The sequence below is a fragment of the Myotis nattereri genome (genome assembly GCF_964212035.1).
Source record: "Myotis nattereri genome assembly, chromosome: 3".
Taxonomy (NCBI): Eukaryota; Metazoa; Chordata; class Mammalia; order Chiroptera; family Vespertilionidae; genus Myotis; species Myotis nattereri.
Genome location: NC_138077.1, coordinates 10,026,405 through 10,052,326, shown reverse-complemented (window position 1 = coordinate 10,052,326; position 25,922 = coordinate 10,026,405). Strand labels below are relative to the sequence as shown.

Here is a 25,922-nt window from a genome sequence, read left to right as displayed (position 1 = left end):
ATCCTGGATCCTCTTCGCATGTCCAAGGCCCACCCAGCAAGCAGCCCCACAGGCTTCACCAATGCCCTGTACCATCTACAAGCAGTGTGCATTCCAATAAGAAGCCCCAGGAGGCCTGGCGATCCCAGATTCCTCTTTTACCCAAGAAGGGGCCGCAATGCACACTCGGAGCAGCTCACCTGCATAGCCCTCTCCTGCAATGCCTGCTGCTCTGCCCACTGCCTCTGCATCTCAGCTGCGTGAATGTCACCAAGCTCCTGCAGGGTGGCCTGGTGCTGCTGCCCCAGGAGGAGGACCTCAGCATGCACCCGGTCCAGGGCCACACTCTTTTCCTCCTCCAGCAGGCGCCTCTGATTCAGCAGGGCTCCAGCCAACTCCTCCTGCCAAGAGAGTCCACAGGACACTGCACCCCACCCACCCTATCTCAGCACCCACACTGTAGAACTGAAGGCACACGTCCCACCCTGCATGGGGCAGTACCTGACACAGTCTGCCCCTGGAGGCCTGACATGCCCAGCTGGCCCACAAACTGGGCAGTGCAGCCCCATCTACTGTGATGCTATAGTTTTAGGCCAAATACACATATCCTATTCAAGACACACAGATACAGGTTACAAAGATGGGTGCCAGCCCAGGGCTCCTGGGCTTTCTCCAGAAATTCCCTTTCTTTCTTTCTTTTTTTTTTTTTTTTTTAATATATTTTATTGATTTTTTACAGAGAGGAAGGGAGAGAGATAGAGAGTTAGAAACATCGATGAGAGAGAAACATCGATCAGCTGCCTCCTGCACATCTCCCACTGGGGATATGCCTGCAACCCAGGTACATGCCCTTGACCGGAATCGAACCTGGGACCTTTCAGTCCGCAGGCCGACGCTCTATCCACCGAGCCAAACCGGTTTCGGCCAGAAATTCCCTTTCATACCAAACTTCAAGGCACTGCTCTTGACACATGACAGAGGGTTAATTTTATGGAGCACCCACAAAGGAAAGCCAAGGGTACATATGCACAAGAGCAAAACAAAGCTGAGGCCCTGGAATGCCAGGCTCACAGAGAGGGCCAGCACAGACACGAGGAGCACTCTGAGCCAGTGAGATCATATGCACACTTCCCTAAGCCTTCCCAAAAAGTCTGTGATCATGTGAACAAAGAAACCCTTAAAACTCACTGTTCTAGACCTACCTCATGAGGAAACCAAAGTCACCACTGAAAGGAACAGTGAGACATGCAGACATGGGCTTGCACAGACACTGACACACTCGTGTAGGTTCACACTCATGGACACACAAGAGTGCAGTGAATCACACAGGCCACTGGAAGACACCTGTCCTGAGACAGGGAAAGGGCCCGGTCCTCACCTGGTGAGCCCCCTGAAGCTCTGCAGCCAGGGCCCTCAAACTCTCAGTGTGTTCAGTGCTCAGTTCAGCTTTCCAGCTGCCCTTTGCAGACTCAAGCTCTTCATCATGTTTCCGCTGAAGTTTCTCTAACTCCTGAGTCAAAATCATTTGGTGAGAAGAGTCCTTTTTCTGCAGTTGTTCCTCAAGGTCCCTTCGCAACAGTTCTAGGGCCCGCCCGTGCTCATCCCGGAGGGCCTGAATTTCAGACAGGTAACAGGACTCCACAGAGTCCAGCTGTGACAAATGTCTCGTCTCCAGAGCATGGATTTCAGCAGCATGTTTTGTCTGCAGTTCAGCCACACGAGCTTCTGAAAGAGCCCACTGCTCTCTCTGAAACATAGCCTTTAGCTCCTCGACACTGGCCTGGTGCTTGGCCTCGAGTTCTGCTGTCAGGGACAGAACGTGCTGCTGGTGTTTCTCCTGCAGGAGCTGGAGCTCGCTGGCGTGCTTCTCCTGGGCCTCCCGTAGGAGGGCATCTTGTTCTGCAGTGAATTTCTCTGTGATTTCTTTACGTTGTTCTAAAAACCTGAGATGACATGCAAAGTGAACAGACAGCAAAACATGTAGTCGTAAAAGCAGCAACCTCTTCACATTTCCCGCAGGAAATACCTCTATTGAAAAGGTCATCATTCATGGGTCTAACTGTCCTTACTCCTCCCTCTGCCACAAATGGCCTGAGAGCACACCACCAGCAGTAAGTGGAGTAAAGGGGCCATATGAAGCCGGAGGACTCAGAGGCCAGAGCCCAAGCTCCTGGCCGCTCTGCAGAGACTCGTCCCCAGCAAGGCACAGCCTGAAGTGGAGGACACAGGACCCACAGCAAGAAGCCACATGTACGCTCCCAACAGACACCACGGAAAAGCAGGCATGACTGTTACAAGAGAAGGATCTCGACAGGAAAGGGGCAGCACGACCACTCACAGGAGCCCACATGCCCACAAAAAGCATTCAAAAGACCTCAGAAACACTCTTCAGTTGTGAATTAACAGACGTGAATTAAAAGAGCCGCAGGAGGCGCTGGCTGGCAAAGCGGAGGCAGGAAGATGCCTTCTCATTAAAGCACCCAGAATCCCACCAGGAACAGGGAGGAGCCTGGAACCTCTACTGGTCCACGTTATGTTAGTGGCACGGCTTGGTGAGTTCACAAAACAAAAGCTGTGACTAGTTTTCCATGCTGGTGTCTACCAGATTTGAAAAAGGCGTTTCCATGGATTACCCCACTTAACCTTTACCTGAGAGCACTCAGGTTTCGTGCCCACATGATGCATCAGGATTGAACTCAAGTTCTCAGACCCCAGAGCAGAAGCTCTTGCACCTCCCTCATGATGCTGGGGAGCAACTGACACACGAGAAGCAGCAGAACCAACAGCATGTCCACTGACCCCAAAACTCACGAAAATCCTGACATGATAGGCCAGGTTTACAGAAAAAGAACCAAATCACATTCTAAATCTATTTAAAACCTGGAGATATACATATTTTAGTAAAAAAAAATTTTTTTTTATATATGTTTAAGAAAAACACAGAAAACTTATGTGAACTACATATCCTTATAATAAATTAGGTCTACAGTTGTGCTACTGAAATTTTAAAATGTACGAACAGAACAAAAATGACATGTCAGCACACCTTGTTTACAGAGCCAAATGTCCCGTTCTCATTTTAGGATGAAGAACAAGTGTTCAGGACTCAGGACATCACTGAGAGCGTCTTCCCAGATCTGCCTCCCACCCTCTACCAGGTGTCCTGGGTCAGGTCTCTCGTGGAACCAGGCAGATGGCGCCAAACTAACAAACTGCTACAAGAATGTCACCCACCTGTTCTGGGCCAGCATCAGCTGAAGGGCACAGTCCTTCTTCAGATGTGGGGGAGCAAGCTCCAGGTCTTGGTCCTGGTCCACCAGGGCCAGTCCACTGCTCAGCTCCTGGCCGCTCTGCAGAGACTCGTCCCCAGCAAGGCCAAGCTCCAGTTGCCGCAGGCGGCCCTGCTGCTCCTTCAGGGACCCCTCCAAGTCCAGGATCTGGGCAGCCTGCTGATCCTGGAGTTGCCTCATTTCAATTTCTCGAAGCTCAAACCCGTTTATTATTGACTGTTTCTCCAATTCAGCCTGTTCTCTCAGTTCAAGGAGCATCAGGGTTAACTTCTCTTCAGCTTCTCTCTTTAGGGCTTCACTTGTATCTTTCCACCCTGCTTCTCTTTCTTTGAGTTCTTGTTTCATTAGCTGAATCTGCTCCTTAGCTTTCCTCAGTTCTTCCTGATGATCTTCAACTAAATTATGTTTTCCCTATAGATAACAATTATATTTAAGAGGAAAGAAGTTAAAAATTATTGGCAGCAAAAATCAAAATCCATCTCTGAAGACAGAGAAGCTTCCACAACATATAGGCATTGTGCTGAGCAGAGCAATGGGACTGCTTTGTGTGTTGATGGGAACAGAATAAACCTAAAAGGAACAAACTTACACTACTTGCTTAAGTAAAAGGTATCCACATGGAACCAACAGCTCTGTCTGGAGTTGGCAAGCCTGGACAAAAACTAACTGAACTGAACCCAAAGACGGGCTGAAGACCTTCTCTGTTGCACCTAGACCAGCAATAGGGAAAAATCTGACATATCACAGGTCATCTGTTGATAAAAAGGCCAACTCGACCCCTAACAGAGCTGAAGCACCACCAGCAAGAAGAATAGAAGTCTGAGGGAGATGAGAGCAGCAGACAGTGTCAGGAGTTCAAGTCTTTGGACTTGCACAATTTATATTCCAGGATACTATACAGGAACCTGAGCAAGAGGCTGATGAGCTAAAACTAATACTTTTAAATGAGGTATCTTGTGAAACAGAGGATGAATCAGAAAGCGGTAGGCAAATATCCTGGTGTGTGGTTTTTTTTTAAAAAAAAGGTCAACTAACTACTAAACATAATAAAGAAGTAAACAAAATCAAAACAGATATGTAAGACTGACTTCCACTCCTTATTTAAAAGTTATTTAAAAATGAAGTTTAGGGCCCTGCTTGTGATGATGGTTGAGAAGTCCTAATGAGACCAAACTTCCCAGAGATCACAACTATAAACTCTGGATAAAATATAAGAAACTACCTGAAGGCCCAGAGAGCATCTGGAAGAAATGGCACTAGGTGATTTACTGTGTGTGCTGTGCTCACAGGAATCCCATACATAATCTTACTTATTTGAACAGAGGGGCTGGAAAGTGAGAGAGGAAAGTGATTTAGGACAGAGCCAGAGACCAAGAGCAAAATCTGGAATAAACCAAGCCCTAAATTTAGGTTCTTGCCTGACCCCCATGTGTGGTGGCAGACTCCAAGGGCAAGCTGGCAGAAACTAAATGAACTGAGAAGTACACTTCAGCCCAGAGGAGTGTGCAACTCTGAATCTAGGCAGGTTAACTGCCTACTGAAACACAGAATCATTACTCTTCAGAGGAATATAACAGAATCCAGACTCTCCACAATGTCTAGGACCCAATACAAAAATAGCTAACATACAAAATAAAGAGAAAATATGACCCATGCAGGAGTCCCCAGCCATCATTCTTCTCATTAACATACAAGACCTAGTACAGATGCCAAGGGTTTTAAGCAGTTATGTCAGTAGTTGAAGGAAAAGAGCATGTATTTATTTATATTATACATATGGACAGCATATAGTTGGGTATTTTAAAAATCCATTCTGACAAACTTTGCCTTTTAATTGGAGTGTGTAGTTCGTTATCTTTTCATGATGTTATTGACAAGGTTACACTGAGGGCTGTCATTTTATTACTAGTTTCCACATGTGGAAAAGACTTAAAAGTTCTAGTCACCTTAATTACAATATTCCTACAAAGTGATAAAACTGTGCTGCTGTATAATGAGGCCCTTCAATAACTCAGCGAGTCTATGTTTGTGTTTATCAGCCTGCACAATGGTGCAGCAGCAAGCTCATCACTCAGGGTCCCAGGAGAGCCTGGGGGTTCGAGACACCTCCACTGGAGGCACTGGGGACAAGACTTCAAGTTAGCTGTGGCTCAAGCCCCGTCCTCTGAAGACACCCAGCAGCTTCCTCAGCCCCTGAGCTCTGGACTCAGCTGGGGAGCAGGCTCACTCCCACTGAGGGAGACACCAAACCCGCTCCTAACCGTGCACATGTGTGGCCTGACATCGTATCCATCCTCTGGCCCAGGCCACTGCTCCCACAAGGTCGCAGTGGAAGTGGCAGTCATGCCTCGCCATAAGGACTCACAACTCACTTTCTCCAAGTCCTCTTTCAGGCGGATTTCCCACTGCAGCTTCTCATGCAAATTTCGGTTTTCTATTTTTAACAGATTGATTTCTTCCTGGAGCTCTGTTTGAAGCATTGAGAGTTTAACCTCCGTTTCCAAACCCAAGGTTGTTGTTGCCACTTTGGTCTCCACCTCCACAGCTGGGCCCTGCACACCCGGAAGATGCATGCAAGCAAGCTCTACGAGGAAGGAGACAGGAAAGACAGGCATGACCCACGAGGACACCCACGTAACAGGGACAGGACACTTGTATTCAGATGCCTCAGACAACAGAAATTCCGATTTTAAAAACTCCTGTGTGCTGGTGTCAGGAGTGGACACGACCGGCGGCCCAGCAGTCAATGTGCAGAACCAGACCCGATGTTGCCCCTGCGCAAACCCTGTCCCGCCACCCACTCTGCTCCTTCAGGTCGGGTACAGGTGACTGTAACCAGATGTGTCCATCATGCCCAAGGACCATAATGTGCTGCACGGTGGCCATGGGGCACTTCTCGCGCAGGAAGGAGAACCATGAGGAGTAGATGTCAAGTGTGGCGTGAAAAAAAAGAGTGTGGCATGACCTCAGCTGTCAGGGTTGTGCCCCCTCTCATCTGCTCCACAGCTCTGAGGGAGCCTGAGCCAAGATGAGTACTTGTGCCAGAGTAGCCAGAGGGACTCTGAACCCACCAGACCCTCATATGGGACTCTCTGCCTCGCCTCCTGAGCTCTATGCGGAACACAATAGTGCCCACCCCCAGGGCTGTCCCAAGCTAGCACACCAGGCCTCTGGGCTGCCCAAGCCCTTCTGGAATCTGTGTCTGGCCTTACATCCACTCTCACCACAGCAAGGCCACTACCTGTTCCCACCTGCCACACCCCTGGGATGACCACAGCTCCTCCATCTGCCACCTCCTGGCTGCCACAGCCTCCTGTTAGCCCTGATGAGACTGCACAGTCAGGCCCTCTGTTGACACACCTGGGCCCTGTCCCACCCCTGGACTCTAGGACCCGTGTGGGGACACCCATAGCCGACCACCAGCACTGCAGAATAAAGGGACAGCATACCCAGATGACTCAGGCAGTCGATCATGGTGAGGCTCCCAACCTCCCCACAAATCACACATTGGCTGCTGAGGGACACCCACCTGGGCCGGGCTCTTCCAAGAGCCCCACACGCTGTACCAACACCTGGGTCCCCACAAGGTCCGCCTCCTGTTGGGCTGCCACTTGGTGCTGTGGGCTCTCTTCTAACTGAGTTTGCAAGCACAGGCCCTCCTTTGGGGAAGTCACACAGAAGAAACGTTTCAGTGAGCCTCTGCCTGGTGGCCTCGTCACTGCCCCCAGGTATGCCCCATGAGCGATGCAGGCTCATGCAGTCTTCTTGTGCCGCCTATCCTGTCCAGACGGAAATAGCTGGCTGCGGCCCTGAGGAGGGCAGGCTCTGCTAAAGCGAGGGGCCCACAGTCAGGGAGTCCTCCTCATGCTCACAGAGCCAACATAGGACACCAGCCACAGGAGCGCCAGGCTGACCCTGCCCAACAGACCCCCTGCCGTTACCTCCCCTTCCCAGGGTCAAGCCTCACCTGTTCCCCCTGCCCCATCCCCATCCTTCACAGGCCACTCAGCCTCCCTGACCAGCCTCATAGGCCAGGGCCTCAGCTGAAGGGGTCCTGCTCTGATATGGGGCTCCCAGGCTTCTGCACCCACTTATTCCTGAGCCTCCTCTGCTCTCCTTGCCCTGCACTTTCCCATCTAGAGCCGGTGCAAGGTCTGGTGCTGGGCCTGCTCAGGAGTTTCGGGGAGAGGAGGGCAGAGTCTCTGATTGCTGCTGTTAGCAGCCCTGACAACAGGCCCAGCCAAGCATCCTTATGGGGAAAAGAAAAGCAGGCAGGCAAGGAGACAGGCTCAACGCTTTCATACTTCCTTTTCCCTCATAATGCAACCAGTAAGCTCATTTTCCTTAAAAAAATCACTGAGGAGTGACATCAACCTAAATTTCAAGATTCCTGCCCCTATGACAATTGAGCACACAAAAGGGCCAAGTTCCAAACTGGATGAACAAATTGAAGGAGTTTGTGGGAATGGCTATCATCAATACATTAACAAACAATAAATGTTGGCAAGGATGTGGAAAAAAGAGAACCCCATGCACCGTTGGTGGGAATGCAGACTGGTGCAGCCACAATGGAAAGGAGCATGGAGTTTCCTCAAAAAATTAAAAATGGAATTGCCTATGACCTAGCTATTCCACTTCTGGATAAAAACACTAATTTGAAAAGATACATGCACGTCTATGTCCATTACAGCGTTTCTTTACTGTAGACAAAATATGGAAGCAACATAAGTTGCTATCAATAGATGCATAAAGAAAAGGTGATATATGAGTGCACATATATATGCAAATATTATTCAGCCATAAAAAAGAATCAAATCTTGCCATTTGTGACAGCTTGGATGGATCTGGAGGCTATTATGTTAAGTAAAACAAGTCAGAGAAAGACAAATAAGATATGATCTCCCTTATATGTGGAATCTGAAAAAAACAAAACAAAAAATAGAACAACTGAACTCATGGATACAGAGAACAGACAGGTGGTTGCCAGAGGGCATGGGTGGGAGAAATGAATGAAGTGGGTCAAAAGGTACAAAATTCCAGTTAATAAGTAAGTCCTGGGATATATTGTACAACATGGTGGCTTGTAGGGAAAGTTGCAAAGAATAAATCGTAAAAGGTCTCATCACAAGAAAAAGTATTTGTAACTAACTGTGTGGTGATGCTAACTAGACTTACTGCGGTGATCATTTCACAATATGGACAAATATTGCATCATTACATTGTCACCTTGGACTAATACAATATTACATGTCAATTATCTATATTATAAAAACCCAGTGGCCCTAACACTGTAACAACCAAAGACCAGTCACCAGGAGGCTGTGCGCCTGGCGAGCGCGGGTGGGCGGGGCTGCATGCATGGTGCAGCAGGGTCTGGGGTCCCGGGTCTCACGCTATTTCCCGCGGGTCTGGGTCTCGCACTATTTCACGCGCTGGGTCACTAGTACATCAATAAAACAAAACTGGCCTGTCACCTCATGCTGCTCCAGATGAAAGCTGAGCTGATCGAGGTCGTCTCTTCTTTCTTTTTCAGAAGTCTCTTCTAAAACCGCACTGGATGAACTAAGAGAAAATACATCCTGAAAACCTTACACATAGCACTTTCACATCTGAACTCTGCTCCGTCCCTGGGATCTGACCACTTGAAAGAAGAAAACCCTTCCTGCTACTTCCATCACAAGCCTACTTGCATCAAGAACAGGACACCATTGACTGAAATATGTGTCAGTGACCACAGCTGGTGTTTTAGTGACAGGGACCCTGAGGCAACATAGATCCCCACTGCCTGAGCCCACCTCCACCAGCTGCACATCATCTGCAGCCAGTCCTGTGAGTCAGATTCAGCTTTTAGCTCTAAAGTTCTCTGAGTTTGGGTCCCAAACATAAAAATGTGTTAATAGAATACCAGGCTATTCATCTCCATTGGCATGAAATCACAAGCAAAATTAGATTTCAGGAGTGGAACACACAATACAACATATAGATGATGTATCATAGAATTGTGCACCTGAAACCTATATAGTTTTATTAACCAATAATATCCCACAAAATTCAATAAAAATAAATAAAAAATTTAAAAATTTGCTTAAATATATATAGTATCCTATCCTATCTAATAAAAGAGAAACATGGTAATTAGCATACGACCGCTACCCTTCCCATTGGCTAATCAGGGCGATATGCAAATTAACTGCCAGCCAAGATGGTGGCCAGCAGCCAGGCAGCTTAAAGTGAACATGAGGCTTGCTTGCTTCAGTGACGGAGGACTCCAATGTTCCCCGCCTGTCGCTGCAGGCCTCTGAGCTGCAACTCTAAGCAACTATGTTACAAATATAGAAGCTAAACAAAACCCCAGAAACCTGCTTTAATCCCTCGGGCTTCAGCCAGCAGGATCGCAACATTGTTTCAAATACAGAAGGTAAACAAAGGCCAGAAACCTGCTTTCAGCAGCGGAGGCCTAAGAGCTGGAGCCAAGCCTCAACGCTAAAGCTGGCCCAGAATAAAAAAAGAAAAAAAGAAAAAAAGGAGCGGTTGGGAGCTTCAGTCACCCGCCAGGCTGAAAACAGCCCTCAGCCCCTCACCCAGACTGGCCAGGCACCCCAGTGGGGACCCCCACTCTGAAGGGTGTGTGACCAGCTGCAAACAGCCATCATCCCCTCACCCAGGCTGGCCAGGCACCCCAGTGGGGGCCCCCACCCTGATCCAGGACACCCTTCAGGGCAAACCAGCCGGCCCCCACCCCTGCACCAGGCCTCTATTCTATACAGTAAAAGGGTAATATGCCTCCCAGCACCGGGATCAGCAGAGCCGAGAGGCCTCCCGGCACCGGGATCAGTGTGACAGGGGGCAGCGCCCAAACCCCCTGATCGCCCTGCGGCTCTGTGTGTGACAGGGGGCGGGGCCACAACCTCCCTATTGGCCCTGCTCTGTTCGTGACAGGGGAAGGCGCCCCAACCCCCTGATCAGCCCTGCTCTGTGCCTGATAGGGGGAGCTCCCCAACCCCATGATTGCCCTGCGGCTCTGTGTGTGACAGGGTGCGGCACCCCAACCCCCTGATCGGCCCTGCTCTGTGGGTGATAGAAGGTGGCGCCCCAACCCCCACCCCACGGGCCCTGCTCTGTGTGTGATGGGGTAGAGACATAATCTCCCCATCAGCCCTGCCCTGAGTGTGACAGTGGCAGCGCCCCAACCCCCTGATCGGCCCTGCTCTGTGGGTGATAGAGGGCAGCGCCCCAACCCCCTGATCCGCCCTGCTCTGTGTGTGACAGGGGGCGGTGCCCCAACTCCCCTATTGGCCCTACTCTGTGAGTGACAGGGGGGAGCTCCTCAAACCCCTGATCAGCCCTGCTTTGTGCGTGACAGGGGGCAGCGCCCCAACCCCCTGATTGGCCCTGCTCTGTGCGTGACAGGGGGTGGCGCCGCAACCTCCCCATCAACCCTGCCTTGAGTGTGACAGGGGGCGGTGCCCCAACCCCCTAATCGGCCCTACCCTGAGCGTGACTGAGGGTGGCATCGCAACCTCCCAATCCGCCTTGCTCTGTGCATGACAGGGGGCGGCGCCCCAACTCCCCAATCGGCCCTACTCTGAGCCCGACCAGGGGCTGCACCTACGGATTGGGCCTGCCCTCTGCCACCCGGGAGCAGGCCTAAGCCAGCAGGTCGTTATCTCCCAAGGGGTCCCAGGCCGGGCTGAGGGACCCCTCCCACCCCGGAGTGCACAAATTTTTGTGCACCAGGCCTCTAGTCCTACATAATAAAAGGGTAATATGCAAACTGACCCTAAAGGCAGAATGACTGGTGGCTATGACATGCACTGACCACCAGGGGGCAGATGATCAACACAGGACCTACCCCCTGGTGGTCAGTGCACTCCCACAGGGGGAGCTCCGCTCAGCCACAAGTCCGGCTGACGGCTGTGACGGCTGCAAGCGCAACAGCAGTGACAGGAGCCTCTCCCACCTCCTCCACAGCAGTAAGGATGTCTGGCTGATGGCCTAGGCCCGCTCCCCAGGGGAATGGGCCAAGCTGGCAGGTGGACATCCCCCGAGGGGTCCCAGACTGCAAGAGGGCACAGGCCGGCTGAGGGGCACTCCCCTTCCCCGCAAGTGCACAAATTTTCATGCACCAGGCCTCTAGTTGAAGAATAAAGGAAGATAAAACTGTGGAAATATTAAAACTATACTGTCAGAGAGACAAATTCTTGTGCCTTTTCCTTGGGAAAGGCAATGTCTCTCAAGTGTAAGGTCAGGGCAGCTGTAATCAACTTTCATGACACATATACACTTATTGTACTTTGGTGTTTGAAGGGAAGCTCAAAAAAACAAAAACAAAATACACCCATAAACTAGATTTCGGTTTCAGCTCAAGGTTCCCATATTTCAAATACATATTCAAGGTAAAAACTGATTTATGTACCTGATCTCTGCAGACTCCAGAAGAGAGTCTTCCCTCACCTCCTGCAGCCGCTGCTGTAACAGAGTCAGGTCTTCCTGGTAATTTTTTTCAGCATCCCTCAATTTCTTTTCAAAGTAAAGTCTCAGCTGCTCCAGTTCTGACTCATGCTCAGTTTTCTCCCGTTGCTGCTGCTGCTCAAAGTCTCGCTGCAGGTGTTCTAATTCTTCCACGTGAGACGCTCGAGCCAGGAGCTGCTCACGTAAGTCTTTAATGAGATGAAATTACACCATCACCTTAAACAGAAACACTTGGGAAAAACCGGGAGCTCCTGAAGGTCCTGGTGCAGGGGGCCGAATTCTAAAGGCCCCTATCCCAGAACCTGTGACTGGCTAATGTGACACAGGAGGATGACCTGTGCCCAGCGAGATGACCGGCTACCTCAGTGTTCTCAGGCTGGAGGGAGAAGCCAAAGAGACGAAACATGTGAGAAGCATCCCATGTGCTGCTGAACTCCGAAGATGGAGGGGCTGCACAAGGAGGAACAGGGGCAGCCTCTGGAAGCTTCGAGTGGTGGCTGACAGCCAGCAACAACACAGGACCTGTCATACAGCCACAGGGACTAGATTCTGCCATCCCTGAGTGAGCCAGGTCAAGGGATAGCCCAGCAACTCAATTTCGGCTATGGGTGACCCTGGGCAGAAAGCCCAGCCACGCTGCCAGAGACCTTTGACCCACAAATCTTCAAGCTAAGAAGTGGTTTGAGCCAACAAGTCTGTGATATTTTGTTAACGGCAACAGTAACACAGACCAGAAGAGAATGGGTCACTGTTGTTTTGATCAAGAGAAGGCTGCCAGCTGGTCAACAATAAGTAATCAGCTTTCAAATAACATAACAAATAATTCATTATCCCAGAGATTTCAAAATCAGAGTTCCCTGTGAGGGTCCTTACATGCAAGGGTAAAGACTTCCCGTAAACATGCTAGAGCTGGAACACGTGTGTGAAAGCATGCATGAAGTCATGTACACATTAAGTCCACCAGTGCCACCTGTGGCCTCCATCAATGACACACAGACCAGAAGGAAAGACTGAGTGATGGGTTGACAGGGTGAGGGGTGACAGAGACACAGTCTTATTCACCACCATGCAGCAGACAGGCTGTTTCTAGTCCTTTCTCCTAACTCTGGTCTTTGTTCCCAATAACACTCACCCAGTAAAGACAATCACTAGTTTAAAAGGCTCACTCTGGAGATTAGCAGCAGAAAAGCACACATCTGTGTTTCCCCCATTGTATCTCATGACCTCCCCCATCTGAAGGTGCCACTAGGGAGCAGAGGCCGCTCTGACATGATTCCGTAAGGCAGTGGTTCTCAACCTTCTGGCTCTTTAAAACAGTTCCTCATGTTGTGACCCAACTATAAAATTATTTTCGTTGCTACTTCATAACTGTAATGTTGCTACTGTTATGAATCGTAATGTAAATATCTGATATGCAGGATGGTCTTAGGCGACCCCTGTGAAAGGGTCGTTCCACTGCCAAAGGGGACAGGTTGAGAACCGCTGCTCTAAGGGGACCCAGGTGAGCTACGCTCAGTAATGGTGGCTGCAGTTACCAGGCCTGGAGACTCGGGATCACCACCCTCCAACACCAGAGGTTGGGGCAATGGGAGTCTACACCAGGTGAGCTCATGGGAGCCACAGAGAAGGCACACCTGCGACCCCAGATGCCAGCAGTTTCTAATCTAGACAGAAGCACGCACACTCAACAGGTGTCTGACATCAACACAAGCAAACACTCATGAATAGGCAGCTCGCTTAGCATGAAACCAAGGCTCCCACCAACAAGCAAACTCCACACACCCATGTTCAGGAAGTACACAAATCACTCTTTGCACTCGCTACAGTTGCTACATCCTCATTTCAGGGTCCCACAATTAAAAACCCACAGCTTCAGCTTTTGAGACTCTGAATCCTCAACGTGAAACTCCTCACCACTCAGTTCCTGTCTGTCAGTCCTCGTGGACTCAAGCTGGGACCACAGGCGCCTGACTTCCTCTTGTGAGTGAGCCTTCAGCTCTTCATAAGATGCTTGAAGGTTCTCCAACTAGAAAAGGAAGGCGACAGTGAGACTCTGACCGAGAGTGAGCCCGAGACTGACAGGCATGAGAGAGCACATGAGTAAAAGCTCAAATCCCAAACATCCAGCCTAGAGAACACCAGCAATGGCGGCACCAGAGAAAAACTATCGTTCACCATGTCTAAAGGTGCCATTTCCCAATCGCAGTCCTATGAGCGCCTGGTATTTCTCACAGATCACCTGCTCAGGCCCTTGCCTTTTTCCCTGCAGAGACCACCACTTCTCACTGACCAAGGACGAGACTTTCTCTGTTGCCCTCTAAGTCAGGGGAGGGCCAATGGGTGGGTGTTCAGGGACTGGGCCCCATGAGGAGGGTGCACAGGCTCCCTCCCAGGCTGCCAACTGGCACTGACCACATGACTCAACCTCCCAAGAGGTCCCCCCATTGTCGACTTTAACGTGCTCTGCACAGGGGCCTTTCCTTCTCATTAGTGATCACAGACCTCCCTCATCCCTTGGTACGTTTGGGTTTTCTCTGCATTTCTTGTTCAACCTTCCTGGAAAGCAGCTTCTTTCAGGGCGAACAAAGCTAGCACACCAAACCTGTGCTATATGCCAGCCACAGAGAGAGAGAGAGAGAGAGAGAGAGAGAGAGAGAGAGAGAGAGAGAGAGAGAGGAGAACCAACAAAGCTGGGAACAGCTCCAACCTGCTTATGCACAGAGGCTCAGGGTCAGCATGTTCAGTCAGCCTGAGAGAGGGCAGCGCTGGCCCAGAGGCCCCTGTAGCCTTTTCTCATTCAAGGCACAGGACAGAAGGTTACCTCCCGTCATCTCTTTCTCATCAAGAAAGTGATGTGTACGCCAGCCCGGCCCTGGCTCTGCCCGGCCATCATGGCCTCAGTCTGGAGGAGAGGTGGTGGGAGTGGGTGTGAGAGCTGCAGGGGACAGAGATACAGGCTCCCCCTGGGCTTGACCTCCTCCCCCTCCTCATCTGTAAACCCACGCACAGGCCATGACTGACTCAATCCCTGGCTTACTTTCTTTTTAATTTCCTGAACCAATGCTTGGGGGCATTGCTTGCTTCTTGGGTTTGGTGACAGAAATACTTCAGGTCTCAGTAGATCTGGCCACATCGCCCCCATCCTGATATGCAGTGTTTCATTGGAAAGAGTTTTGAATACATAAGCAGCAGGAATGTTTCTGCTCTTTTCTTAGAAATGTCTTTATTGAATTGTGGTCACAGCATACAGCCCTCCACCCCTATTACCTGAAGTCTGTAAGCATCTCAGGGGGACTTGTAAAGAATGTGAATTCTCTGTATCTAAGGCTGAACATATAACTGTCAAATCAACCTTACAGACTCTGTACCTCACCTACCAGCTCCAGCAAATACTGACAATTGTCTTAAATTAGTACTTATACAAATAACAGAATATGAAACGATCTCCATCTTAAACCTTCCAAGTAATTAAATAATCGCCCACCTCCAGCTGTTTTTCTCTTTCCTTCTCTCTGACTCTCAGGTCCAGGTCCTCCGCGTGCCGGCAGCGCTCAGACTGCAGGTCTTCCTGGAGCTTCTTCACAGCAGCATCATGCTGAGCCTGCAGAGCCTGGAGGGACACTGAGGAGCAGAGACGCTCAGTTTACAACGGCACAATCTTCTTCCTCAGCAGTACCATCAGCCAGCCCGTCACAGTGGTAATGACAGTTAGCACTAGGAGGGCCACCTCCCACTCAAGGCCCCCAGGCTCCTTGCAGGCCCCTTCTCAGCACCGCTGCTCCCCTCAGGAGGGAGGGAGGGAGGGGTCCAGGCCAGCTGACCAGCACACAGCTGTTCTGACAGGTCGGGTAATAGGCAACAACCTCCATAAAAAATGAACAATCCCAAAACTACTGTTTGGGTAGCAATATAATAATGAAACATGCAAAAACTATCTCTAAACGTAAGTTTCAGGAAGGTTTAGGGAACTTGTAGTCAACAAGGGGAGACCCCACAGCTGACTGTCCTGAGGCAGCCCTGCACTTCTGTCAGCTGGGGGTGTCACAAGCACTGTTATCTGGCATTTAAACACATAAACAGTTCATATTCACCACAAATCTGGCGAATCATGGTGTTTATTCCAGAATTTCACAGGAAAATTTGGTCCCCCTGTAAGACCTGCTCATCTTAATTAAATACTCACATTCTGCCTGATTTTTGGCTTGAAAAATCTTCTCCAGCTCAGTCTTCTGTTCTGCCAATTCTTTCTTAAACTGGCTTTGTAAATTCTCCAATTCTGACTGATGCTTTGCAGATAATTCTTTGCGTAGGCTTTCTAAGCATAAATCTCTTTCAGACTCCCAGTCTTGCTTCAGGGTCTAATTTCAATAAGGAAAAAGGAGAGTATGACCAATAATTGATTACCTGTCATAAAAAATTTTAAATCCTAAGTTTGAAAACTAGGAAGTCACTCCCTGCCTAGACCAGACTGTCACCATCGGAAACCAGCTCTGAATGTACAGGCCCAGAAGTATCCACAAGGCAAACTGCAAATGAAAGGAAACAAGGCCCACCTGCCCAGAAACAGGACACACAGCACAGGTGTGTGGTCACTCTCAGAGATTCATGTGTCTGGCCCCACAAAGACCTGGGGGGCAGGATGCTACAATGATGTTAATGACATCTGCGGGAGGGCCAGGCTTTGTGCGAGGTGCCCCGAGGAACAAGTCCCCACTAGCCAGCCTAGGGGGTAGGGGTTGGGGCACAGGCCTCCAACCCAGGACAACCATATTCCACCAGTGCCTGACCAGAGCAACCAAGACAAAAATGCCCACGTGCCCCAATGTCACACATCTAACATCACCCATGTTCCCTGATGTCACCCATTTCCTCTGCCGTCATCAGTGCCAATGGCCCCTCCACAAATGTAGCTTTCAGAAGGGGAGACATTATGAGAATCAGAAATTCCAGTGAGAGACTGCCTCAGAAAAGAGCGAATTCTGTTATCCTCTAAAACATAACTCTGTCTCAAAAAATGGGGTGTGAGATGGGAACAGCAGGACAGTAATGGCCATGCCAGTGCGGTCAGCACTGTGAACAGAGCAAATCATGGTGCGCGCAAGGCAGACACCCATGACTCACTGCTTTGCCCTTGAGGCACAGCTCTTCCCTGAGGTTCCCTGCAGCGCCCCAGAACCCACCCTGCCCACACCTCAACTGCCGCAGTCCACACCTCCCTGCGTGAGGACAGACGTCTGTGTCCAAAGCACAGCAAGGGCCAGGACACAGCAACCGCTCAGAAAACCAAACTTGGGATGGAAGAGCCTCATGTTACACACATTGTTCTGACAAAATCAACTTGTAAAAATAAAAGACCACTTTGCCTCTGAAAGAAAACAAAATACACCTAGACCAACACAGCCCACTAAAGCTCTGACTGGGTTTGTTTAATATCAAGGTGAGGGAGGGGTATTTCTGTGGGGATTTTGAGTGGAGGGGTCAACCTGATGGGATGGGCAGAAAAGGGAAATCATGCACACACAGAATACAGATACCTCTATTATCTGGACATTTCTCTCCATTTCTGATTGTAACTTCTCCTTTAGCTCAGCTGCAAGAAAAACATAAAAAGTCGTTCAGATCACTGAGCCTCAGGTTATTCCACAATCGGACACCGAGGAGATAAGGGGCTCCTGGCTCTTGCTGGCTGCTCCACGGGCACCCACCAGCGTCAACAGAAGAGGAGGCATCTGTGAGGGAGTAAGAGTATGATGGTGTCTGATTTAATTAACAAACCATATGCATGCCCAAACCAAGGAGTGCAAGATTTACACCCAGCAGGACGGTCTGAAATGAGCGGGCAAGGCTGGCTCCAGACTGCATAGTCACTGAGAGCCTTGAACCCACTCTTCCTCTGGTAATGGGACCTGTCTGCTCCGCACCAAGCCAGATTCCAGGCGGTGCCGGAAGAAAGATAAAGATGTTCTAGGACCCAACAACTCCCAACCCTGAGAGGGAAGAAGCACAAGAAAAGAGGAGTAAGTGCTGGGAGGTGGAGGAGGAAGACGGGACTGGACCCATGGGCACAGCCAAGTTAGCACGGAGATGTGGGTGCACACCTAGAGATCAGGGTGCCAGGTAGAGATGGCAGGAGCCTCAGGAGAGGGCCAGGGTAGAACTGGGGAGAGGGGGTGCCATATGTGCACCGTGAGGGTGGCCTCAGCAAGTACAGAATTAAGGCAAAGGGCCAGGAGCCACACTGAAGGCCATGTCATGGCAGAACCTCACAAAACAGAGGTCAGACGTGGGCCTCTTTATAGACCTGCTCTTGGATGCCATGAAAACGAAGAGAAAACATCTTTGGGAGAGGCCTAAGGCAGAGCATGTTTCATATTTTAAAACCCTGGCCAGTGTAGCTTAGTTGGTTGAATGTCATCCTATGCACTAACAAGTTGCCAGTTCGATTCCTGGCAGGGCACATGCCCAGGTTGGGGGTTCAATCCCTGGATGAGGTGCATACAGAAGGCAACCTATGTTTCTCTCTCACATCAATGTTTCTTTCCCTCTCTCTCTCTCTGTCTGTCCCTCTCTCAAATCAATAAAAAGATATTTATAAAAGGAAATGGAAAAAAAAGAAAAATCACTAAAAAAATACATATACATACACACATACACAGGGATATATATACACACACACACATATACCTGCATCATTTTATATATATACACACACTATACATACATCATTTTATTTCCATATACATATACATACATATGGGAGTAAAATGAGGTGTTTGCATTTGCTTGAATCTAGATCAGTGGTTCTCAACCTTCTGGCCCTTTAAATACAGTTCCTCATGTTGTGACCCAACCATAAAATTATTTTTGTTGCTACTTCATAACTGTAATGTTGCTACTGTTATGAATCGTAATGTAAACATCTGATATGCAGGATGGTCTTAGGCGACCCCTGTGAAAGGGTCCTTTGACCGCCAAAGGGGTCGCGACCCACAGGTTGAGAACTGCTGAGAAGACACAGAGACAGCACTACAGGAACCTGAGAAGAGCCCGGCCCATGTGGCTCGGTGGTTGAGCATAGAGTAGGAACCAGGAGGTCACAGTTCGATTCCCGGTCAGGGAACATACACAGGTTGTGGGCTCGCTCCCTAGTAGGGGGTGTGCAGGGGGCAGCCAATCCATGATTCTCTCTCATCATTGATGTTTCTATCTCTCTCTCTCCCTTCCTCTCAAAGCAATTAAAAAATATATTTAAAAAGGAACCTGAGAAAAGACCCAGAAAGAAAAGGACTTCTCAACACACCTGGAGCCAGCATGCTGCTTTTTCATTCCAAATGAAAAACCCAGCAAAAGGGCAGATAATCAGGTGCTCACACCAGCAGGAAAGTGGGATGACTGCCAGGGATGTGGGATTCCTTTTTGGGTGACAAATATTCTAATCGCAGACAGTAATGATGTCTGCATAACTCTGACACACTCAAAGCCACCAACATGTACACTTTAAATTGGTGAATTGTGTGGTATGAGAATTACTGCTCAGTAAAGCTATTATTTAAAACACGTTTACAAAAAGTGTGACTAACAAAAAAATTAAAATTAGAACACAAAAGTATATTTTAGACATACGCTCAGTCTAGGCTAGAGAATCAGGAGATAAAGAGGCTCCTGGGCTGCCCATCAGGAACACCGGGGCCCCACTGGGCACAGAAGAGTCTGTAGGATGAGGGAGTCTGTGTCTAGGAGCATCTGGTCGGGCTGGATAAAACATGGCCACAGACACAGTCCTATCAACGATGCAGACGTAGAAACCTCAAGCATGTAAGCAAAACACCTCCAACGATATCATTTCAAAAGTTAACAGAACCCCATTGAAGAACTGGAAAGAGGCAAAGGGACAGAGAGCAGGATAAAGATATGCAGAGCTGGATGCACAACCACCAGCCAGGAGGTAAGCAAGGGCCCAGCGATGGTCAAGGACAGGTGCCCACACATGGAACACACCACACAGCTCCCACATGGACAGGAAGATCAGAGCATGAATGTCTCACCTTGGAGGCGCCTCTGATAGGGTCACCTGCTTCCCCAGATACCAGAAATGAAAGCCCATGCCTGGCCCCACACACATACCTGTCTCACGGCTGCATCGCAGTGCCGCCTCCTCCCGCTCACGTGCATGCTGCTCCCTAACAAGCTCCAGCTCCAGCAGCTGGCGGTTCTGCAGCAGGGCCAGCTCCTGGGCATGCCGGCCATTAAGCATGTCCCGCAATTCCATCAGTGCCGTCTCCTTCTCCCTCTGCAGGTTGGCCTGCGTCAGCTCCAGCTGAGCTGTGTGCATGTTGCTCAGACTCAAGCGCAACGCCTCCAGCTCCAGGGGCGGCATTGGCTGCAAGGAGAGAGGCGGTGCTGCGGTGGAACTGGGGAAGCAGCGCTAGCTTAAGATGTGGTTGGACAGCTGCTCAAGGGTGTCGGATGTTCCTGACTGACCAGGGCTTCTTGTCCCTCAATGCCCAACACCGCTGTGTATAAGGAGTATGACTGATCACTGATAGGGAAGTACGGGCTGTGCAATGTGTGTGTCCCTGGCACCCGACCCAAATTGCTGCCACCACTATGCCCAAGTGTGTTCCTCTATTTTCAGTGGCTCCGCATAAGACGTGAAAACAAAACAAACCAGAAGAGTAGACACAGTAAGCCTGCAGTGCACATCCATCCACTGTGACAAATCTCTCCTGCCTGCCAACCTCCCAGATCCCAACCCACTGGGTCGTGGTCTGAGTGACAGCATCTGAGTCACCTGGGTCTGCAGTTGTACCTGCTGCATCTCTGTGGGCATTGACCACTGCTCCCTGTCAGTCTCATCTTCATGTCGGCTCATCAGTTCAGCAATTTCAGGTTTACATTCTTGTTCACACTCCTAAGGAAGGAGAGCAAGAGATGTGACCCAGAGAATTCAGTCACAAAAAATAACGATGCTATACCAGAGAGAACGGAAAACATACATCCTCGTTAAAACATGCCCATGAGTGTTCGCAGCAACACTATTCACAACCGCCAAAAGGTAGAAGCAACTCCGTGTCCACTGATGGATGACCTGATAAACAAATGTGGTGCACCCAACCACGGGATGTCACCAGCTACAAAAAGTAGTGATGTAGGACACATTACATCACTGATAAATTGAGAAACACATTCAGTAAAAAAAGCCAGACACACTCACAGGTCCATTTGCAGGAAAAGTCCAGAACAGGCAATCCACAGACAGAAAGTAGACTGTTGGTTGCCAAGGGTTGGGGAAGAAGTAGGGAGTGATGGATAACGGGGAAAGGTTTCCTTTTGGGGTAACAAAAATGTTCTGGAATTAACTGTGATGGATTCACAAGCTACTGAATGTAATAAAAGTCACTAAAAATGGTGAATTTTATGTTATGCAAATTACATCTCAATAAAAATAATCATAAAAGAATATACAACCTGTTGGAGTAGCTTAGTATAAAGTTGAAACTTCAAACAGAGGCTGCAGGTATTATTATTGGGTGAGCAGAGCTTGTGTACCCCTCGATCACTGTGGCAGAAACTGGGACATTAAGACTGATCACAAGCCCGCCCTCCCGACACACTCTGAGTCCAAGACTGCCTCATAGGGCCATGGTGGAGACCGGATACACACAGCTGACCATGTGAGACAGGGAAGCACTCTGAGGGAAAACATCAGTATGTTATTGCTATCCTCCATGCATGAAAGATGAACTTCTCTCTTTAACATCTAGGAGAAAGGTCAAAGGTCACAGGAGGGCCGAATTGGGCTCGATCAGAAAGTCTGGAGAGACCTTCCATGCGGGGGCAGCATTAAGGACCTGAGACCTGCCCTAGCTGGTTTTGCTCAGTGGATAGAGCATCGGCCTGTGGACTGAAGGGTCCTGGGTTCAATTCCGGTCAAGGGCACATGCCTGGGTTGCAGCTCGATCCCCAGTAGGGGACGTGCAGGAGGCAGCCAATCAATGATCCTCTCTCATCATTGATGTTTCTCTCCCTCTCCTTTCCTCTCTGAAATCAATAAAAATACATTAAAAAAAAAAAAAACCTGAGTCCTGCATGGGCAGCTCTGCCTCAAGCCTCTGTGCCCCAGTTTCCACTTTGAGAGAGAAGGTTCTTAAAAGACTGAGTTGTCTCTCTGATTTAGGTTTCCACAACAGGGAGAAGTCCTCTGACAAGGAACACACCTTAACAAGAGAACCCTGAAGATGCATACCTTTGTGAGGACCCCGGGCTGTTCTGAACCGCCCCCATCCAGCTTCTGCCAGGGCTGCTCTGAGTCCTCTGTACTTGCTCCATCAGGGTTCTCCAGCTAAGAGGGGGAGGGCCAGAGAAGAGCAGTTACTCTAATGACCACGACCACGGCTGCAGCCTCAGGCCCTCTTAGCCCCTCCACCTGCCAGCCATACTGACCCCACCCCACCTGTTCAGAATCTGCACTCTCCTCCTAAACCATTCTCAGGTCTCAATACTTTTTATGCAACTCATTTACCTAATGCTGCTGCTGCCCCTCTTTCTTATGAATTTTGCTTCTTTAAATATTTTCACTGTGTATTTGACACCTAAATTACTAAATTTTAGTTTCTCAACAAATTCTAGTCTTTCAGACCCATGCACTTAATTTTAATTTCCAAGCTCTTAATTTTATATAAGTACAAATATTTTATCTTCAAGATCTCCCCTTTTTATATAGAATTTTCCCTTAATAATTTGTAGAAATAATAAATGAAGGTAAAAAAATAGAAAACTGTTTAAAAATATTAATTTATTTCTTTAAATAATAAATCCATTAAATAATATGTTTATGAACATTTTTCCCAAAAATTATGACATAATTTTAGAAAAAATATAAAACTTTTCATTTAAAATAAGACTTCTTGGAGGATCAAAACTGGCAGCAGAATAAGTGGATGCTGCACGGACATGCTCCCAGGAATAAATTGGAATTACAACTAAAATACAGAAAAACTTCCTGAATAATCAATGGAAAACTCAAAGGAGAAAATCCTAATACCCAAAGACTGAAAGTGGAGACCGCATAGAGCAGCGGTTCTCAACCTATGGGTCGCGACCCTTTTGGGGGTCGAACGACCCTTTCACAGGGGTTGCCTAAGACCATCGGAAAACACATACATAATTACATATTGTTTTTGTGATTAATCACTATGCTTTAATTATGTTCAATTTGTAACAATGAAAATACATCCTGCATATCAGATATTTACATTACGATTCATAACAGTAGCAAAATTACAATTATGAAGTAGCAACGAAAATAATTTTATGGTTGGGGGTCACCACAACTTGAGGAACTGTATTAAAGGGTTGCGGCATTAGGAAGGTTGAGAACCACTGGCATAGAGACTGGTAGGAGGTGCAGAGGTGCAAAAGGGCTGGCTGGGCGCCCACCAACAGCAACTGAAGTCCCGGAGAGATATCTCAGCTGTGGGAAGTTGCCACTGAGAACTCTGGGATCTAATCCCCAAGTTGGGCCTCTCAGCAGAAAGCATCAAAACTGAGAAGGGTACCCACATAACATCTGGCTGTGAAAAGCAGTGGGGTGCTGTCTGCCAGAAAAAAACAAGGAAAGAGAGGTTCCAAAGGACACACTAGATCAGATGGATTTAATTGACATTTATAGAACATATCACCCCAACACAGCAGAATATACATTCTTCTCAAGTGCACATGGATCATTCACAAAAATAGACCCCATGTTAGGACACAAAACGAGTCTCTACAAAGTGCACATGGATCATTCACAAAGACAGACCACATGTCAGGACACAAAATGAGTCTCTACAAGTTCAAGAAGATTGATATCATATCAAGCATCTTCTCAGATCACAGTGGAATGAAATTAGAAGTCAACTACAGTAAAAACACCCAAAAACATTCAAACACATGGAGGCTAAGTAGCACGTTATTAAACAATGAATGGATTACCAACGAGATCAAGAAAGAAATCAAAAACTTCCTGGAAACAAATGAAAATGAACACACAACAACCCAAAATCTCTGGGACATAGCAAAAGCAGTCCTGAAGGGAAATTCATACCACTACAGGCATACCTCAAGAAACAAGAAAAATCAGCAATGAACGATTTAACCCTACAACGTAAAGAACTAGAAAAAAGAACAATAAAAGCCCAGAGTAAGTAGAGGGAAATAATAAAGATTAGAGCAGAATAACATAGAGACTAAAACAAAAATAAAAATAAATAAATGAAACCAACAGCTGGTTCTTTGAAAGGATAAACAAAATTGATAAACCATTAGCCAGACACATCAAGAAACAAAGAGAGAGGACACAAATAAATAAAATCAGAAACGAAGTCGTGAAGTAATCACTGACACCACAGAAATACAAAGGATTGTAAGAAAATACTATGAACAACTCTATGCCAACAAGCTGGACAATGTGGATGAAATAGGAAAATTCCTAGAAAAATATAATCTGCCAGAACTGAATCAGGAGGAATCGGAAAACCTGAATAGGCCAATAACAACTGATGAAATAGAATTAATCAAAAAACTCCCACCAAACAAAAGCCCAGGTCCAGATGTTGCTACTGTTATGAATCATAATGTAAATATCTGATATGCAGAATGGTCTTAGGCAACCACAGTGAAAGGGTCGTCCGACCGCCAAAGGGGTCGCGACCCACAGGTTGAGAACCACTGCCATAAGGCATGCCAGATACATCATTATTTTGCGTCAAATTCTGCCCTCAGCTGCCAGTTTTCCAGCTCATTCTAGCAAACACCTAAATCTGCACCTGCCCTATTGCACACAGTAGGGAATACTCACAGTTCAAGGCCCCTTATTTATAAGGCATACAGGAAGAAGCTCCAAGGAGAGCCCACCTACGGTTGATCGGGAGGCCCTAGGGAAGCCACTCAGGGCCAGTATCCTCAGTACTCTCAATGCCCAAGTCCACTTCCACTCACCGGCTACACCTAACCTTTGCAGCTCTCAGGACCTTGAGCAACAGAATGTGGTGCCTCCTCCAGCAATACCACATTTCCACACCTTCACCCCCTTCCCTCCTCTTCCCACATTCAGCAAGAGGGAAAGGACAAAGAATGACAAGTAGGTGGATTTGAAAGTAGGTGAAGGAGTATTATAGTTTAAGTATCCAAAGAAAACACCTGTTAGAGGGGATGATGCACACAGCCACACCCGATGAACTCATACTTATAAAACTTCCATCACCAAAGCAAGCACCAGTACTGGCACCGCCTTTCAGCAGTCAATCCAAAATTTCTCACAATCATACAAAGATAAAACATTAGGAGCAAAACCACAAAAATATACTCCCCCTTTTTGTAAAGTAAAATAAAACCCTCTTTCCCCACATTTGAGAGGCAAAAACAAACCGAAGACCACCTTTTGTAAGTTACGCTAACAATAACTAAAAGATGAGCAAAATATAAAAACATGATGCTGAGAAAATTTACCTGAGCTGCTGCTGCCCCATCAGGGGTGTCACTGCATGCGGTGGCTTTGCAAATGTCCCCTCCTCCCAGGACTCCACGGTCCTCCTTGGCTACCGGACTCTCCTCCTGGACAGGCGCATCGACAGCCGAGCTCTTCCTCTTCGCCGTCTTTTTCTTCGAATGCGCACAGTCACCTTTTGCTTTTCTCTGTCGGAAGTGAGCAAGCTGTGCAAAAATGTAGAGAAGTAGTACAGACAAAGGTAAGTGAGAAAAATGTAACAGAACCACAAAGTCAGCAGGCTTGTGGGGAACATGAGGCTCTGGGGCTGGCTCAGTCCACTTGGCCACACCTGGCCAGATTCACGTTAACCAACAGATCTCTGTGCCCCACACACTGCCTTCATTAATACCTATGATGCCAGGATCTAAGCTCAGAATTATAGCCAAAGAGTCTAGATTGAAGACTGTTAATTATGCCTGTATACAGACAAAAGAAAGCAAGACAGCCGAGTGACAGAATAGCTTTTCTAGCCACTGGAAATTTACAGAAAAATAATATTTTAAAAAGTACATCTGTTTAAAAAAACTGATAGCTCAATCAAGGCATGTTTAAGGTTTAAAACCATGTAAAATCTAAATCTCTCCCTTTTGCCCCCATCTTCCCCCCAACCAAGGAAATATATAGCCTAGCCAAAATTTTCTAGCCATGGA

The 25,922-nt window shown here is 48.2% G+C and overlaps 2 protein-coding genes across 3 annotated transcripts in view; both read right to left on the bottom strand.

Annotated features, from left to right (window-relative positions):
- The window catches only part of PCNT (pericentrin), a 63,226-nt gene extending 59,785 nt beyond the window's left edge, over positions 1-3,441 (bottom strand). Inside the window, exon 1 of the mRNA XM_081085518.1 lies at positions 3,214-3,441. The gene's annotated coding sequence lies outside the window, so the exon portion shown is untranslated. The remainder of the gene's footprint in view (positions 1-3,213) is intronic.
- Positions 3,442-11,794: 8,353 nt separating this feature from the next.
- Positions 11,795-25,525, bottom strand: LOC308515067 (uncharacterized protein; the record flags this gene model as incomplete). 2 transcript variants are annotated; one of them, XM_081085519.1, is made up of 9 exons in its annotated part: positions 11,795-11,929; positions 13,656-13,767; positions 15,226-15,362; positions 15,925-16,099; positions 17,276-17,331; positions 19,866-20,121; positions 20,551-20,652; positions 21,988-22,083; positions 25,233-25,525. In XM_081085519.1, one exon carries the CDS (start codon positions 25,523-25,525, stop codon positions 25,322-25,324), a length of 204 nt encoding a protein of 67 aa, XP_080941645.1. In that variant the 3' UTR covers positions 11,795-11,929; positions 13,656-13,767; positions 15,226-15,362; positions 15,925-16,099; positions 17,276-17,331; positions 19,866-20,121; positions 20,551-20,652; positions 21,988-22,083; positions 25,233-25,321. The 2 variants fall into 2 exon arrangements, with proteins under 2 accessions (XP_080941645.1, XP_080941646.1); XM_081085520.1 differs by lacking the exon at positions 13,656-13,767.
- Between the last annotated feature and the right edge of the window lie 397 nt (positions 25,526-25,922).